Consider the following 16,992-nt stretch of genomic DNA (forward strand, 5'->3'; position numbering starts at 1 on the left):
TAAGATGTAGAAGGGTTAATCTGTGGTAATGTGCGGGGTATTTTCTGCAGCTCATGTGCGTCTCTCTATATCCCAAAGACACAACCCGCCCCCTTTTTATGGCCATGGATACAATTTGCTTGACAGAGGAATGCACGACTTCAGAAGTGTCAGTGTGCTCACTTTTCACTTGACACCATTTCTGTCAAGTGCTTCCGCATTTCCTGTGCCTGCTATGATCATTGTCACCGCCTCGTTTGCATTCATGCTGTCATTGCCACACATGTGCAGTAGCTTCCTGATTGAACTATTCACACAGACAGTATATTCATTCTCATCCTTTAACATCAGGAATAACGACAAAAAGGCACCATTTACTGTTTTTTCCTGCTCATTTAACACTGTATTTCAGCATAGGTCCTTCTATATGAAGCTGTTCTACAATACCGTGAAATTATTATGAAAAATGCAGCATTAAACTTGTCATCCTCTGACTATGTACAGTTTGTCACTTAAATGCTCGAGTCACAATAATGGTATAAAGTAAAATGAGTGTGCATGGATTATGTTGAACTGAAAAACAAGTTGAAGAATGATGTGAATTGTGATGCACAAACATGAAAAATGAGCTTCCGTTTCTTAAAATACAGTTTTATTTGTGAATTTACACTGATTAGCAATACATCTAAAAGCAACTCCATTAGATAACCATTTATATAGGATTTTCACAGGTCACAAAGTAGCTTGGCTCATTCTGGCATGCCAAAGCAAAACTCGTTCTTTTTTTAAAAACGGAAAAAAAAAGGTGGATAGAGAGGCATTAGTAAAGCAAGGTGCAAACAGTCGGAAACAGAAGAGGAGAAAATAAAAAGGATGCAATGCACATTCAGTTCATCTGGGAGCAACGAATGCTCATAAAATGGTTATTAAAAAAAAGTCTAGTGCTCTCTGCAAACTAAAAGAAAAAAGAGAGTGTACTGCGATACAAATGGAGGATGAAAAATAAACTTTCCAGGTGGAGAGATGGTATGAAAAAGAAAAAAAAGACAGTCTGAGTGATAAAAACATGGTGTGTTAGTGTCAGGTTGTCCTTACCCCCTGCCCCATCTCTACTAAACACACACACACACACACACACATATATGCACTTCCATTTCCAAACTCACACCTCCCTTCTCCATCTCTCAGTTGTGTGACCTCAGCTCTTCGCCCAGAGCCAGAAGCTATCGTTTGACACAGCTAAAGATGCGCCCCGAAACCCTCCCTCCCTCCCTCCAAATCCAATACTTCACATTGCTAGCTGGGATATTGGTACATCTGGTTAAACTGCGGGGGGAGGATATGCGGCAACCCATCACACTTTGGCTTTGCAGAGTTCAACTGTGGGTCATCTGACAGTTACAACACCATCGTGTTTACTAGAGAAATTACACGAGGGGAGACTTTAGAAACTGAAATGACAGCCGGGCTCGCAGAGTGATCAAATAAACATAAAATGTCCATGTGACCTCCTTATAATGTTCCAGTTCCAGGAGGAAGTAAATGGCAAATTAAGCGAGGAAGCGTAGCTGCTGTGACTGTAGCTACAGAAAATAAAAGTTTTTGGGAGCCTGAGGGGTGTTGATGTGCAGTCACTGGGGTGATTTAACAGAAGTCTTGTTAGGGTCCTTGATGGCCAAGCAGGCAGACGAGAATCGCAACCCTTGTCTCATCATTTGAAAAAAAATAAAATAAAAAAAATAAAAATGGAAGAAAAATTACAATATGGCTTTAAAAACACACACAAACACACCATAAAAAAAGACGTCATAGCTCCACTCTCCACGACCCATGATTCTCATTTCAGCTGGCGACTGCAGATAGTTTGACGCAGTATTCAGCACTACACCTGCTGTTTTTTTTAATTTTTTTTGTTGTTTTGTTTTGTTTTTTTGTTGAGTTGAGCAGTAGAGATCATTTCTCACGCCTGACACCAATGAAAGACTTTTCTTTCTGTCTTCATACGACTCACTTTCTGGGTCCTGACCGTTCTCCGACACCATGCCTTGCTTGCTACTTGCACAACTTTTACCAAAATACTTCACAATCTCCTTCACTGGTGAAACCACCGGCAACTAAAAGGTGTTATATACCACAAGAAAAGTGCAGCACAATAAAATAAAAAATATATAGTTAAAAATCTATAGCCAACATATCCAGTTTTCATGTGTTATATAATAATTTTGCGTACTCTGAGGATTAGAATATAATTTGAGCAATCAGGCATCACTACAGAACAGTCAGCCATATAAATTCACTTCTTGCAAAAAGAGAAAACATGCGTAACATCTGTATTCTCTGTAAAAGCTTAGAAATGAGTACAAAACGGAGGCGACTAATACCAAATTTGTGTTCAATAAAAAAAAAAAAAAAAAAAAGATCAAATTTCATGAGATGACAAACCGGACACAAACAGTGACGCTTTACTATATTGAGATTGTTTTTTCCATTCTTCCATTTAGTTTGGCAAAAACACTGAGATGAAGAGAAGATGAGAAAATGCTACATAAATATTTTGGGTTGACAAGATCTTTGAGATAATGTCAACTACGCTCTGATAGGCCGCCCAGCCTTCATCCTCACTATCTAGTCCAGTCTGGCAAACCTTTAACTCATCTGCAGTTCAACCACAATCAGCTGAAGAGAAGGTTTGTATCAGAAGCCTGCGCCTAAAGAAGCTTGAAGAGTGAGAGTGAGCGAGGCGGAGAGAAAAACTTCTCTCACAGTAAATAAATCAACACAAACCCTTTCCAGTGTGACTTCAAATTTCATGTGGCCGCTCGGTTCCTGATGCAGAGTCAGGTGACCAGAATGTAAAAACAAAACTTTAAAAGACCAGGAAGCCTTGACAGAAAAAAGAGAGGTTTAGTTTCAACTTGTGCAGTTTTACAACACTCAGGTTGCAATCCAATCATTTCATAAAATTGGATTTTGAAGCAGGAAATACGCTTTGTGGTTTCAAGTTCTGTTCTCAGCCTGGGAAACGACACAGGGGGAGCCAGTTATTCAGGATCGAAATGACCTCAAATGACACTTGATGACTCAAGGAGCCCTGTTAGAGTACTGCATAGGTGATCAGGTGTGTAGACACCCAAAATTTAATTAGTCACCCCACATCTGCTGCAGTATGAATTTGTGGACCCACATACCCACCCCAAACATTCGTCTTTTTTCCTTTTTTTTTTGTTACAAACCAAATCATTTTTTCTGTAATCCTTTCGTCTGCCTTTTGTACATAAAAACCTTTTGTTAAAAAAATTCAAATAAAATTAAAAACGTAAAAAGGACATTGAAAACGGAGACAAAATAAAAACACAGACATTAAACAGAAAAGGTGGCTGCCGTCCCTCTTTCTTCCTCTATGCCAGACGGTCTTCCTGCCTGCCTCGCCTCTGCCACTCCTTTAATCTCAGGCCTCCGTCTTCTCTTTCTTTTTGTTCTTCTTCAGGAAGGACGGGGTGCGGAACTTCTTCTTCTTCTTGGTGTTGGGGGACTTGGAGGGCGAGCTCTCGGGGGACAGGGCCTCCTCGATCTTCTCGCCAGAGCGCACCGTGATCTCCACGCTCTCAATGCTGGTGGTCAGCTGACTGACGCGCTTGGACAGCTCCTCGTCCACATGGCTGTGGTCGTCTTTGCCGTTCATCAGGCCCGTGTGGTTCTCTGAGGGAGGGAGGGAGGGAGGGAGGAGTAAGATGCAGGTTAGGTGAGGACAGGGAGCAAGAAACCCAGGAAGGGCAAATCACCCTATTAACAGACAGCGACCGCAATAAATAATTATACGTCTTATGATTCATATTGCTCAACACTAGCAGGTAGTAAGGAGTGTACTCAATTATTACTTTGTGGAACAGTGAATAATGTGGGAAATATTGACACTATAGTCTGTAGTGTTGATCTTAAAACAAACAAATCAATGATCTTTTCTCATCAGATGTTTGCATGAAAGAGCGACGCTGCGGAAAGTTAGGATTTAACAGAATTTCCCTTTGTTTTCAATGTCACAAACACAGTACAATCTTATTACAGGAATAGTCTAAATTTGAGCAGTTAAGGGAAGGATGTACCGATAGACTAAAGGGATGCGGACGAGGACGGTGGAAGTGTACATGGTGTACGGTAGGCAAATTTACGCAAAAATAAAATAAAAGAAAGTCACCTAAACCAGGAAATAAAATGAATTTCGCAGAATTTCTTGGTTTATTTAATCAGTGGCTGAAATCAGAGCAACAAAGTTAAAACACAGACTCAACAAACACAAAGCATTAAAGGCTTCACTAAAATTGCATTTACTGCAGGAATACTGCATCTGGCCACATTAAATCATAAGTGTTTTGGTTGAATCCCCTGATGCGAGACTCTGCTGTCCCCGACACACTAATTCCATTTGAACTGCGTGTTGAACTTCTGCTCAAACAGAGACACGCTGTCCCCGTGCTCTACATATTTCATAACATCTCCACCTAAAACCCTGATAGCCCAGAGAGTCTGTCCTCCTTTAACCTAAAAAAAAAAAAGAAGAAAAAAAAAAGGGGGCTTTGAACAGCGGACTAAACCCACTTCCTTAATGACTGTTCACAAAACAGGCCTGCTAGTATCACATCCCTTTCTCTGGGCTGCAAATGGAGGTTGCAAAGGGAATGCAGGGCAGCAGCGTTATGTTACTGCACTAAAACAAAGAGACAGTGATGACCTCTCAGGTTATTTTCATCTTAGTGTAAAAAAAAAAAACTATTAAACAAAAACACATAGGGCCACATTAAAAAAAAAAAAAAAAAAAGTCTGCACAACAATTGATTTCAACACAACGACCCACTGACTTCACAGTGGTGGCGTCACACAAAAATAGGTCCCCTGAGCCAGTGTGCTGTCATGGGTTAATTGTTGCTCATTGTGTGGTTTTGCGTGTTTGTGCTGGAGGGAAGCTGACAGGAAGTCAATCTCATAGTGTCATTATTTACAACTTGTAAAGATTACCGCTATGATCTTTGTCGTTCTTGGGAGGTACACCAACTGGGTTCAAATGTCAGACGCAAGAATCTTTGTGTAAATAGATTTAAAGAAAAAGCTAGCTGCGCTGGACAAATTGATCCCAATGGCAGCAAGAGGCAATACTTTAACACCAAGAAATCCTGTCATGTGACATTGTAGCCACTCATATTACCAGCGTGGCATGTGTGTCCACACCAAAGGCAAGAGAGAGGCAAAAGATCTCTTGTTTATTGTGAGCTTGTTTTGACAATTCTACTGAATGGTGCTCCAAAATCGAAGACTGAGAGTTAACTGGAAAAAAACTTTTGTAATCAGTTTGCTTCTAAAGTCATAGTTTGACATTTTCAGACAAACATTTATTTGTTTTCTTGCTGAAAGCTGAACGAGAAGATCGTGTCTGGGAATTAAGTGTGGAACTGGAACCAGGAGGGTACTAGCTTAGTTTAGCTTAGCATAAAGACAGAAAAAAACTGCTGTTGTTGTCATGAAATTGTTAACTTACCCTATAACAAAAAACTTTTTGTTTTTACGTTTCTGAAACCGAAATAAGTTTGTTACCCAAAATGTTAAACTATACCTTTAAAGTCAAACCGAAGAAGACCATGCGCATTAAGCAAACGTACATTTAGAAAAAGAATAATGTAAATTTTGCTTTGAACTTTTGCTGTTCGACATTCAACTCTGAAATCTGACTTGCCCCCTACAAGTGAGAAACGCAGCAACAAGGAGAGTTTAAAAACAATCCAGCCAAGGTAAGAGACCTGCTCCTTTGAAGGATTACCTGTCTCAGAGAAGCCCTTACAACTTGATATTGTTCTGAAATGAAAAGAAACCAGTGGCTCACTGGAAGATAAGATATGAATCTGCCTTTATCCTTGTATATGATATATCAAGTATGAAGCACAGGTTCATATTTGATACATCATATACTCCGTTATAGTACTATTTGTGAAAAAAGGACAAATTAGGTCTTTAGTATTGGGGACGGGACGCTGTTGAAGTTTGACTGATTTAACCGGTGAGTTTTTGCATGAAAAATCATTAGTGCGGTACAAACTTAAAGCACAGATCAGTAGTTTGGATTGGGCATTGCACACTGAGCTCTTAGTTCATTAAATTTCAGTTAAATTTAAACACATGCACACACATCAAATCTTAAAGACACACACAGCATGGCAGTGAAGATCAGTCTGAAAAGTGTCTCCGTCTCTCTGTGAGTGAGTGATACCTTCTTTAGCTGGAGTGCTTTGCGGGGACTGGGTGAGAGACAGAGACTGAGAGAGAGTGGAGCCGTCATCGGAGGTTAGCTCGTGCTCGCCATCTGCAGGGGGGGGTGGGGGTGGGGTGGATGAGAGGATTGCGGGATGGTGGGATTGAAGTAGTGGGATGACAGCAGGGGTGAGTGGGATGAGAGGAGGTGATGGAAGGATTTGGGAGTATGGGTCAGAAACGGGTGAGGGAGTGGGATGGGGTGGGGTTCGAGAGATTAGTGGTAACACACATGTTAGAATCAGGCCATGCACAGCTGCTTTTCCACAAAATTTCCCAAATCCCTGTTTGCTGATTTTTTTAACCCCCCCCCCCCAACTAAATTTCTGCAGGTTTGATCCCCTGGCCTTGTGCAACATGCTATCACAACCTGCTCAAAATAAGATCATTTATTAACTTTTAGCAACAGATTTCTAAATAGTGTGGGTGTCCAAAAGTCTGCGGCCACTGCTCTTTTCATAATATTGATATCAACAATATCACCCAGATGTTATCTTTGCCTCATGAGGTCAACACTGAGTGACATTTTCAACCATAATCGTGCCTAAAAATAAAGAATTTTAATGCCCTTCATTTCCTTTCTCTACTTAAGAGAAGGTTTTTTTTTAATCTCCAGGAGCACACATTATGGTTTCTGGCTCTTAATGCAGGAGAAATTGAGCACTTGGTTAATCGTCGTTCTTACATGATAAAAAAAGTTTACAAGAGCTTTTGTACGACTTTTGTAAAATGCCTTAAATGTTACAATCCAGCTCGTCATTAGTAGCTTCATTAGTTTTAAACAGTAAATGGTGTAAATGAATGACATTCCCATATCACATTAACACGTTCATTAGCACATTCAGGTTTACACATTCAGTTGGCTGAGATGTTACAATCATTCACAACTCCTTCATGCACAGCATATAGAACGTGGTTTAACAACAGTCGGGTCTGTGCAGTGAGAGTGTTCATATGTTGTGTGTGTGCAGGGTGCAGATTAAAAAAAAAGGGTTGCATGCAAAACGTTGAGACTTCAATTCAATTTACAGTGGTGCTTTTATTTTTTTGTGTAGAAAGTGTAGAGTTGGTTTTATGAGCCTTGTCATTTTAAAGATTACTCAACCCAATATACAATATATTGACTTAGAGTAGGAAGTTTTGAAGTGACAGCTACAGCATACACATATACTGTACAGTTTACGTTGCTCATATAGAGACTCGACTGGACACTACCAATCACAGGTTAAAGCTGTGTGTGAGTGTGAGTGTGTGTGTGTGTGTGTGTGTGTGAGTGTGTGTGTATGTGTGTGTGGCCCAGGCATGTATCAGGCCATTCCAGACGGTCTCCAGCTTGCATCCAGATTGGTCACCGGGGATTCATGGGGCTGTGGGGGCAACAGTGTCATAGCAACGGGCTCCGCTCATGCGGCGGGTGTGAAACCCTGCTGTCTGTTCGGTCTGCCATCTAAGTCATACCGGCCTCTCACTCACACACAGTCATACCGTGTCTCATATGCACCATTTGCAAACTTCCATGTGCACGCTGATGTACAAACACACACACACACACACACACACACACACACACACACACACACACACACACACACACACACACACACTAATCTGGTCCAGCGTGGCAGGAGCTCTGCAGAATGAGGACTAGTGGATAACCCCCTTCACTATCTGTTCACTATTGATTTTTCCCCTGCCTGTCTGAAAGGCAGTGGGTCAGAGGACTAATATGATTAGCATTGACTATCCTGTGTATTTGTGTGTGTGTGTATGTGTGTGTGTGTGCATGTCTGTGTGCGTGTACACAAGGTTAACGCAGATGAAAGCATCAGTGGAGCCCGTGGGGACAAACTGTCATGTTAAAAGGTATATACGTGTGTATGTGTGTGTGTTTGTGTGTGTTTGTGTGTGATACCCCTGGCAGTGTGTTAGAATATGGGAGTGCCCACTGGGACTGCTGCTAAGGCGACAGCGGTATAGACCCTGGATTATATGGATGTTTTCTTAACAACAAAACTGTTGAGAGAGCGAACAGAACAAACTCAAGATGTGCAGTAAATAAATCTGCAAATCGAGGTTTGAGGAGGAGGAGGAGGAGGAGGTGGCACAGATTTGTGAACGTAAAACAAGTTTTTAGAAATCCTGATTTAGCTGAAGCTCAGCTTGAAATCTGCTCCAGCTGTTTCAGCCGATTTCGAGCACTTCAGAATGTCAGATGGCGCTTGTTAACAACGTTAACAGGCTTGAATGGGACATTGCCAGTATCTGGCTGTTAGAGTGGTGTCTGTTTTACATTTCAAAGTCTTTTCAGTGACACACACAAGTGAAAGTTATGAAAGAATTGTGATAAAGATGCTGTATGTCAGGAGCAGGATATCCTACAGTTGAACAATATGTTTGAATCTAAAAGATGACAGTAACAATCATCTTCATAACATGACAGTATTTTTTAAACAGTAAACTACAAAGTCAACCATTATAAATAACTATAAATCTAAACACAATATAATATATTACTATATAATAATATCTAAAAATACTGACCATGAAACAATTAGTTCAAATTGCTTTCTGCCAACATATTCACCGATATCAAGCACATACTGGCTAATAATATTGGCCCTGGTGATCAGTTGTGCTCTAATACAAACTGAAAGCACACGTTTGAAGATAGCAAAGATCTGCTCACTCAAATTTAGTGAGACACGTGTTCTTGTCTTATCTCGTCTTGTGTGCGTTCAAATTCTGTCTTACAGATTGATTATTGATCAGATTTGTTTCAAGCCTGGTCAATAATTTGTTGAGAAATGAAGATTCAGACTGGTGGGATTGTTCGCTGCTGACAACGAAGGACAAGTCTTTGGCTTAAAGCACATTTGACTGTGTGTGTGTGTATGTGTGTGTGTGTGTGTGTGCGTGTGTCCGTATGTCTCTCAGTGTGACTGGGCTCGTGCAGTATTTGCATCAATGAGTTCAGTAAATCCACACACCTATGAGTGTTATGCATGAATTTGCATGTTTGTTTAAGTGTGTGTATGTGTGTGTCGTACCACTGAGGCCCAGTTGCCTCTTCTCTACGTTCTTGCGGTACTCCTCCAGTTCCTTCTCTGACAGCTCACTGAAGGGGTTGGGAGGCAGGGGAGCCATCTGCTCCTCCTCTGTGGGCACGTATGGCTGGGGAGGAGACAGGGAGAGGGGTGAGCATGGGAGCACACACACACACACAACACACACACACACGTACACACAGAAACAGTCTGGAGGCACATGCACACGCATGCAAAAAACAAAGCACACACACAAACAGATGTATGCTATAGTGCATAAATGCATGCACACACAAAAACAGCTCTCTCTCTTTTACATACTTATACACTCAGACTGACATAAACACAGAAATTAAAAAACACATACACACACACACACACACACACACACACACACACACACAATCATATACACGAGCAGACACACCCGGTGCATCTGAGAGGAGCAATCATTCATTACAGTAGAAAAAAAGGAAGCTCATATAAAGATAAAACAAGAGTATTGACCACATCACAAAGAACTCATTTAATCAACAACTCTACAGTGGGTCTCTCATCCAATTAGTCTATAAACCCAAACATCTTTACAGCGGACTGGAGAAAATAAACGCAGCAAATACATGACACACAAACTAACGCAATTAACATTACACAAGAGGTGCATCATACCCACAAAACAAGTCACACACATGCAAACAAAACACATTTTTAACATGTCTGCTTATTCGTGTGTAACAATATGTCCAAAGGACCGTCACGGTCCCACACATCATCACACTTCACCGACTCACACATGAGAACAACAGAGAAGTGCAAATTTGTCTGAAGTACAAACAACACTTGTGTCTATCTTAAAACACAACTCTAATAAACACATGCAGTGTTTTCTGTTCTGAGCAGGCAAAAAGGTGTCAAATAAAATCCAAAAAATACAAGAGATTGGAATGAAAATACCAGCGCAAACAGGAACAAGTGCAAAACACTTGAGGATATTTACCAGAACGTTTATCTGCACCAGATCCTTCAAGACAAGACACCAACCACAAAAACATCAGCATCAAAATGTCTAAACTAGGTGAAGTTGATCTTTCTCATTTGTTTATTATTTTATTTTTTTATTCGTCTGTTAATTGCAGCTATCAGCATACAGTCCGTTCTGACTTAATGGATGCTATTATGCAACTGCATAATGTTCTCACTTGCCTCCCCCTAGTGGTCAAGAACTGTCATTAAACTGGCAGTGCTGCCTGGTGAACACAATGATGGACCCACACTCAGGTGTTTACACTTGTTTGACTGATCAGAGGCCTGTCCTAGGAAGCAAGTTCAACATACCCCAGATATCTTTTCTTTATCTGGCTTAACTGAACCTAACGCTGGCCGTACGAGTTGTTAATTATAAGCAACGTCATCAGAACCATGAATAAAGTACGTAATATGATATGACAAGAAACGCTGATACCTGCCGGCAAATTATAGGGACATTGAAAAGTGATATCCAACAAGGTGAGATGTAAACAATGTGACCACATTAATAGAATTAAAAAGAATCACTAGAAGTAATTTCCGTTCATTAAAGTTTCTTACTTAATTTTAAACTTAATTATTATTATTAAGTTTCTTACTGAGAGAGCATTGACAATGACTTGACTTGATCTGATTGGTTGGTAGTTGGGCTGTTGACAGGTTTTGATCTGATCCTGTGAAGTGAACCTGCGCTGGAGCAGGAGTTCAGCATAAGTCAACATTGTGATTTTCCCCCGGTAAGAACTGAACCACCATCGTAACCCTGAAAACACAGGCTTAAACCTGAAGTTACCTCGCTAACCCCAAATCCTGCTTTGAAGTTCAGGCCTCAGATCTCTTCTCATGACTCTGGGCATTTATAGGCAGCACTTGTATAACATCTCTTTGGCTCTAGCCCTGTGTTTTGTTGCTTTCCGCTTCTTCTGCTTCACTACGTTTAGTCACCTCAGGTCATTTCCAGCACAACTCTACTAAAACTGCAACCTGAGCAGATGTTTAATCAGCCGTGATAATGGAAAAAACATCTGAGTCAATAAACAGGTGATTAAGGAAATCTGTGTTGTTGCTATTCAGTGCAGCAGGAGGGTAGACTGTCTCTCCTGCATGACCCACTGCACGTCCATAAACAGACACATACTCAACCCTAAATATGAAGTAAATGTCTCTGACTGCTGAATTGTAGCTTTATGTTGTCTCAGTTACGTATTATGAAATTTAGAAACTAAAAAAAAAGCAGCAAAACTCTTGATAAAAATCTGGCTGCAGTTGACTGTTTTATTTAAGTTTTAACTCTAGGATCACATCTGGCTGATCTGCATTATGATCAGGGGCTATTTTGTGTTTTCTTCAAACGTCTGCCATCGAATCCTGGTTACTGTAAACCAGGTAAAACATAGGTTAAATAGTTGCCTCTTGCAATTGCCAATTTCCTACTTATTGTAGTTATTTCTTTGTGAAAATTGTCATTAATGTACTGTATGTATTTGACTTTTTTATTCATGCAAATGGCCAACTGTAGACATAAGATGATTTGTGGCATAGCTACTTTGAAGTTGAAAGGCAAACTAGTCAGACAGTCACTCTTCTCTGACCTCACATTTCACAAAAGTGTTTGAACAGAAAGAAATTAGGTTATGTGGCTGGAAAATCAAAGAAAATAGAATTTTTCTGTGAAGTCTGAACATCACAGAGAGCTCATTCTCACCCGTCGTGGCTCATCGACAGGGATGCCTGCAAGGTGCTGAGAGCGTGGCCCTGATGACATCACATCAAACCGGTTCTGCTCTCTGATCTGTAGCAGGACAAAACAGACAATGATTTTATCAGGAGGTGGGAGGCACTAGCAGTGTCTCTGATGACTGGAGTCACTAAATATTTACACTTTCAGATTCTCATCATTTTGATGATCAAGCTTTTCTACATGGTGATCACTCTGACCAGAGGTTACAACTGTACATGTAAGATGTCATGCTGATTGAGAGGAAACAGTTAGACTCACTTTGTTCCTCTTCTGCAGCACCTCAGTGGGATCTGTGTTGAGAGGGACAAACTGATTTGGGTCCTCGATCCGGATCGGGGTTCCCGTCTCCTCTGCCTTCATCCACTGTAAAAGGGGAAAACAGGTGAGATCAAAACCGTCTGCTCATATGAACAACAGCCAAGCACTTTAAAAATATGTAAGAACTTTACTGTAACTATTGTATGTTATCACATTTCTATAGCACTTTGAAACAGTACTATTACAAACAGATACAATATAATTTCACTGTTATAGATATCAACATATCTATTCTTGAAGCTATCTAGTCCTCATATTTTCATTATAATCTCTGAGTTACAAACAGAGGCAGTTTCTCAAATGAAACATGGCACTGAGTTGCATTATGGACATTGTAGGAGTCACCATTACCAGGGATGAAAAACGCAACCTACATCACTACATCACTATAGAGAGTTCTGTTAAAGTTTGATTCACTGTTAATCACCAAGCTGAATGCCCCAGCAGGATATATAACACCAATCAGTGCAACTGAATCAATGTAGTCCTCTGTTCAGCCACTAGACGGCGATCTAGTATCAAGTTTAAAACACTGGGTATCAATAAGCGTCAAAACTCAGCACTGTGCACAGACTGAATGTTAACTGAATGACATTTCAGGCCTTGATGTAAACTTTATACACATATTTAGGTTTACTATATTAATCCATATTCATATGTTAACGCACAAATACACACACAGTCTGCTAAAGACTAAAGAGATACCTTTAAAACAATATAAAGCTTCATGTGTTTAGAAATGTGACACACACACACACACACACACACACACACACACACACATACACACACACACACACACAGCTCACCGTGGTGGTCCGGCTGTTGTAGCGCTCCTCTCCGCCCTCCACGCTGACCTTGGTGTAGCTGTTGGGAGAGTTGAGCCAGCGCGTCTTCTCCCTCTGCTGTCGTTGCTGCAAGAACTTGAAGGGCAGCCGCGTGGCACCGGCGTCCCCGTCCTCCTCGAACATAAAAGCCGTGACGGTGGCGGGGATCTCCACGTCGCTCTTGTGCCTTGGCTTCTCCCGGATGATGGGGTGCCTGTAGGCGTAGCCTGTCCTGTAGCCCTGCGGCAGGAAACGAGATCACATACAGTTTGTCTTCTTTGACCTGCAGTGATTTGGTCAGTGTAGGTTCACAATGAGCAAAGACAAGGAAACAAAACCACATTGCCTCACAGGAAGCTAATTAATTCATTTGTACGGGTTGTATGTTTATTTAACCCCGGCTCTATTCCAACTTCTACATACTGCTGTGGCATCCTGTTCACCCCAGCGGGATCATTAAATGGACTTAGATCATAGCTCATTATAGCTTGCATGATTTTCAATCCTATTTTTCATTTTTAAACTGAACAGCAAATGAAATCTTTTCTATTCTGTGACTTTTCCTTCCTGTGATGCTGGTTGAGCTGCCAGTCCCACAGTTACAAAATGGAAAAGAAAGACAGAAACAGAGCTGTGACCGCATGGTTTCTGGCAGCTCAGAGGACTGAGAGAGTCATTTCCTGTCTGACCCTCTCTCTCTCTCTCTCTCTCTCTCTTTGTTGCCCCTCTCACTCCATCCCCCTCTTCCCCCGTCCTCTCTCCTCTTTATCCTCATCATTCCTTTTCTCTTCTCCCTGTCTCTGTCGCTGTCCTCTCGCATGGTCAGACTTGTTTTTCACACACTTTCCCTCACACTCTGTGTGGCAGCGAAGTTCCGTTCTTTTCTGTTTTGTCCTTTTCCTTTTTCATATCAGCTGCATGGTCAAAGCTGACCTTTCAACTTGACTTCGGCTGAGCTGGCCTACGCTTTTCCTGCAAAATCCTGCTTTATATTCACACATTTCTGCACATTTCACGGCAGGAAGTTTGCTGCATATCTGTACTGGTTGTTAAAGGAGACAGAGTTTTCATTCTCATCACTGTGTCTGGGTCTCGTACTGAAACCCGGAGCTTATCTGATACAAATGCTATGTTTATGAAGTGTGAGAGAAGAGAGGACGGGAGCCACGGAGACAAGCTGTTCAGAGTCTCGACCGGATGAGAGGCGATGATTCATGGAGAAGGGGAGAGAGCAGGATAAGAGAGAGGGAAGAGAGGGAAACAGGGGGAAAGATGAAAAGTGTGGGGTGAGAGAGGTGAGAGAAGGAGACAGAAACAGTGATGCAAGGAGGGCAGACGATAACAGAAGCTCTAGACAGAGAGAGAAGAGAGGAACACTTCTACATTCACCAAATCCCCCTCACTGAAAACAAGCCTACAAAGACTGACACAGCTGCTCTCTGCGTCATCATCACTCCTCCATCACGCTGCTTTTTCCTTCCTTCGTCCCCAAATTACTAATTGTGTCTTTCAAAATGAATCTCTCCATCCTCAATATGTTTATTGTAATGTGCCTCCTAAATAACATTCGTCAGTTTGTTGTTGTTTTGCTTGGATTTTCTGTGAATACATTGCAGATTTGAGTAGGGGGCGCTCTTTTCTAACTCTGTTCATTCACAAAGAAAAGGAAACAGTCAGAAATATAAAACTGACCATAGGGGATTTCAGAAAACACCTTAGTTAAATGCCTACAGATTGTGTCACTATTATCTTTTTTTTTTTTTTATCAATCAGTAAGTAAGTAATCAGTGAAAATGACTCATATTATCACTTAAAGGAAACTGGTTTTCATCGAAAATCTGCACCTCAATGGGCCACAACGTGCTAAGATTCAAGAAAGGAAAGAAATCTTTTGAATACCCTTATCTTCATGTAATTTATTTGTACAATGATAACACCAGATTATGTGTTTATATAATATCCGGTCATTTAATTGGCCTGAGGCATTGTGACATACAGTGTATGCGTTCTTTACGTATCGGTGCATTTGTGCGTTGATGTCTCTAGACTCACCAGGTTATCCAGCATCCTCATCAGAGACTCAAACTCCAGCTCTCCAACCTTCCACTTGTACTGGCCAGCCATGTTGACAGCAGCCGCTGTGGCCACGGCGAACACTCGTGATTTGTACTTCTCCTGGTCCAGCACGATCAGGTTGTCCACACTGCCAGCACATGAGATGGCGTTCACCTAAACCCGCAAAGTAAGGACGGTGGGACAAGCATGTGAACCCCTGATGAAGAATGACGGCTTATGCAACACGAAAGAGACAGACAGGCCTTTTGATTCACCAAACATCTGCGGCATTAGGACATTCACCTTAAATGACAACATGTAGGAAGGAACCATTATCCAGGAAACAGGAAAGATGTTATTTTGTAAAACCAAAATGAAACACCCCTCAATCTAAAGCTACCACAGCACCAAGGAATATATAGTACATGGCATACACAAACATGGTTGGGGGATTTATTTATAGAAATTAAGCTGGGCTTTGCAGGATGGATTAATGTTTTCTTTTGCCTGACCGGGGAGAGTCAATCAGGAGATTTGGTATGCCCATTACAGCGGGGGACACAACAACATGTCTAAAATCCACCATATTGACAAGTCAAACACAAAGACGCGCAACAATCATCCTCAACAGTGAGACATCAGAGAAAACTCACATATAACACCAACTTCATACGAGTTCATACATCACAACATCTCTCACAGCTCTGCTACTGTACAACACAAGAGGCTACATGTGTCATGGTTAAACGTCTGAAGACAATATCTGCTGATAGAAACTCTGTCAATGTCAGTCCCTTCATCAGCATCGCCTGTCATGTGCCAAATGTGTTAAAATGAATTAATTTTAAACTATTTCAACCATTTATCTCATTTGTAGCACGTCAGGTGAAGCTGACGCAATATGGAAATACTATTTTAGACAAACTGCAATTTCTGTTTTCAAATTAGTTGAACTTCCTCTTTCCACGTCTCCCCTGACGACTGCACAAGTCCTCCCTGGGCTGCAGATGACAGACTTTGTCACAGTCTCCTTGGCTGAGATTTTTCAGATACAATACATGAAATATGAATGTGAAATATTAATATCAGCTAATAATTAATGCTGAATAAATAACCAGTGTAGCGCTTATTTCTCCCTCCTGATCCAGACCTGCTGAAAACCTCTCAACCATTTTCCACTTTGAGCTCTTTAACTGAGTCAGCAAAAAAAGGAAGAACAACACCCTTCGCTAAATGTTACTTTGGACCGACGTCAACGACAACACATTGGCTTCTTACTCCCTTCATCAACCTCCTAAAAGCCTGGTTATAAGACTGTGTTTATCCAACATTGTCCACATGGCAAGAGATTATGCCTTATGGAGCATTGTTAAAAAAGTCAGAGTGGGGAAATTTGACAGCGGCTGCAGAGAGATTAGATTTAGAGGGCAAGCTGCCGCCCTGCAGGTCTAATTCATGTGAATGAGTGGTGCTGGAATGTGCTGGGTGCCCAAAACAGCAGCAGTTGGCTAGTGTGTGTGTGTGTGTGTGTGTGTGTGTGTGTGTGTGTGTGTACCTGGATTTCACAGGCATACTGGGCATTGTAGATGTAGTGAAAGGCCTCTTCAATGGTCTCCCCAAGAGCAACGACGCCATGATTCCTCAGCACCAAAACCTGCAACACACACACGCACGCACGCACGCACGCACGCACGCACGCACGCAC

The 16,992-nt window shown here is 41.4% G+C and overlaps 1 protein-coding gene across 6 annotated transcripts in view; it reads right to left on the minus strand.

The window, feature by feature from the left end:
• Positions 1–614: 614 nt before the first annotated feature.
• add3a (adducin 3 (gamma) a) overlaps positions 615–16,992 on the minus strand; it is a 105,553-nt gene continuing 89,175 nt past the window's right edge. For 3 of the 6 annotated variants that reach the window (XM_087177796.1, XM_023420632.2, XM_023420631.2), the window contains 9 exons: positions 16,843–16,941; positions 15,285–15,461; positions 13,215–13,472; positions 12,346–12,450; positions 12,052–12,138; positions 10,318–10,341; positions 9,324–9,447; positions 6,236–6,328; positions 615–3,678 (listed from right to left, as the gene is read on the minus strand). In XM_087177796.1, coding sequence (XP_087033922.1) covers positions 3,428–3,678; positions 6,236–6,328; positions 9,324–9,447; positions 10,318–10,341; positions 12,052–12,138; positions 12,346–12,450; positions 13,215–13,472; positions 15,285–15,461; positions 16,843–16,941 — 1,218 coding nt within the window. In that variant the 3' untranslated portion in view covers positions 615–3,427. The remainder of the gene's footprint in view (positions 3,679–6,235; positions 6,329–9,323; positions 9,448–10,317; positions 10,342–12,051; positions 12,139–12,345; positions 12,451–13,214; positions 13,473–15,284; positions 15,462–16,842; positions 16,942–16,992) is intronic. The other 3 variants (XM_023420633.2, XM_023420634.2, XM_023420636.2) reach the window with 3 other exon arrangements.

This window comes from Seriola lalandi, unplaced genomic scaffold (genome assembly GCF_002814215.2).
Source record: "Seriola lalandi dorsalis isolate HSWRI2012SDOR001 ecotype SW California unplaced genomic scaffold, Sedor1 jcf7180002054654, whole genome shotgun sequence".
Classification (NCBI taxonomy): domain Eukaryota; kingdom Metazoa; phylum Chordata; class Actinopteri; order Carangiformes; family Carangidae; genus Seriola; species Seriola lalandi.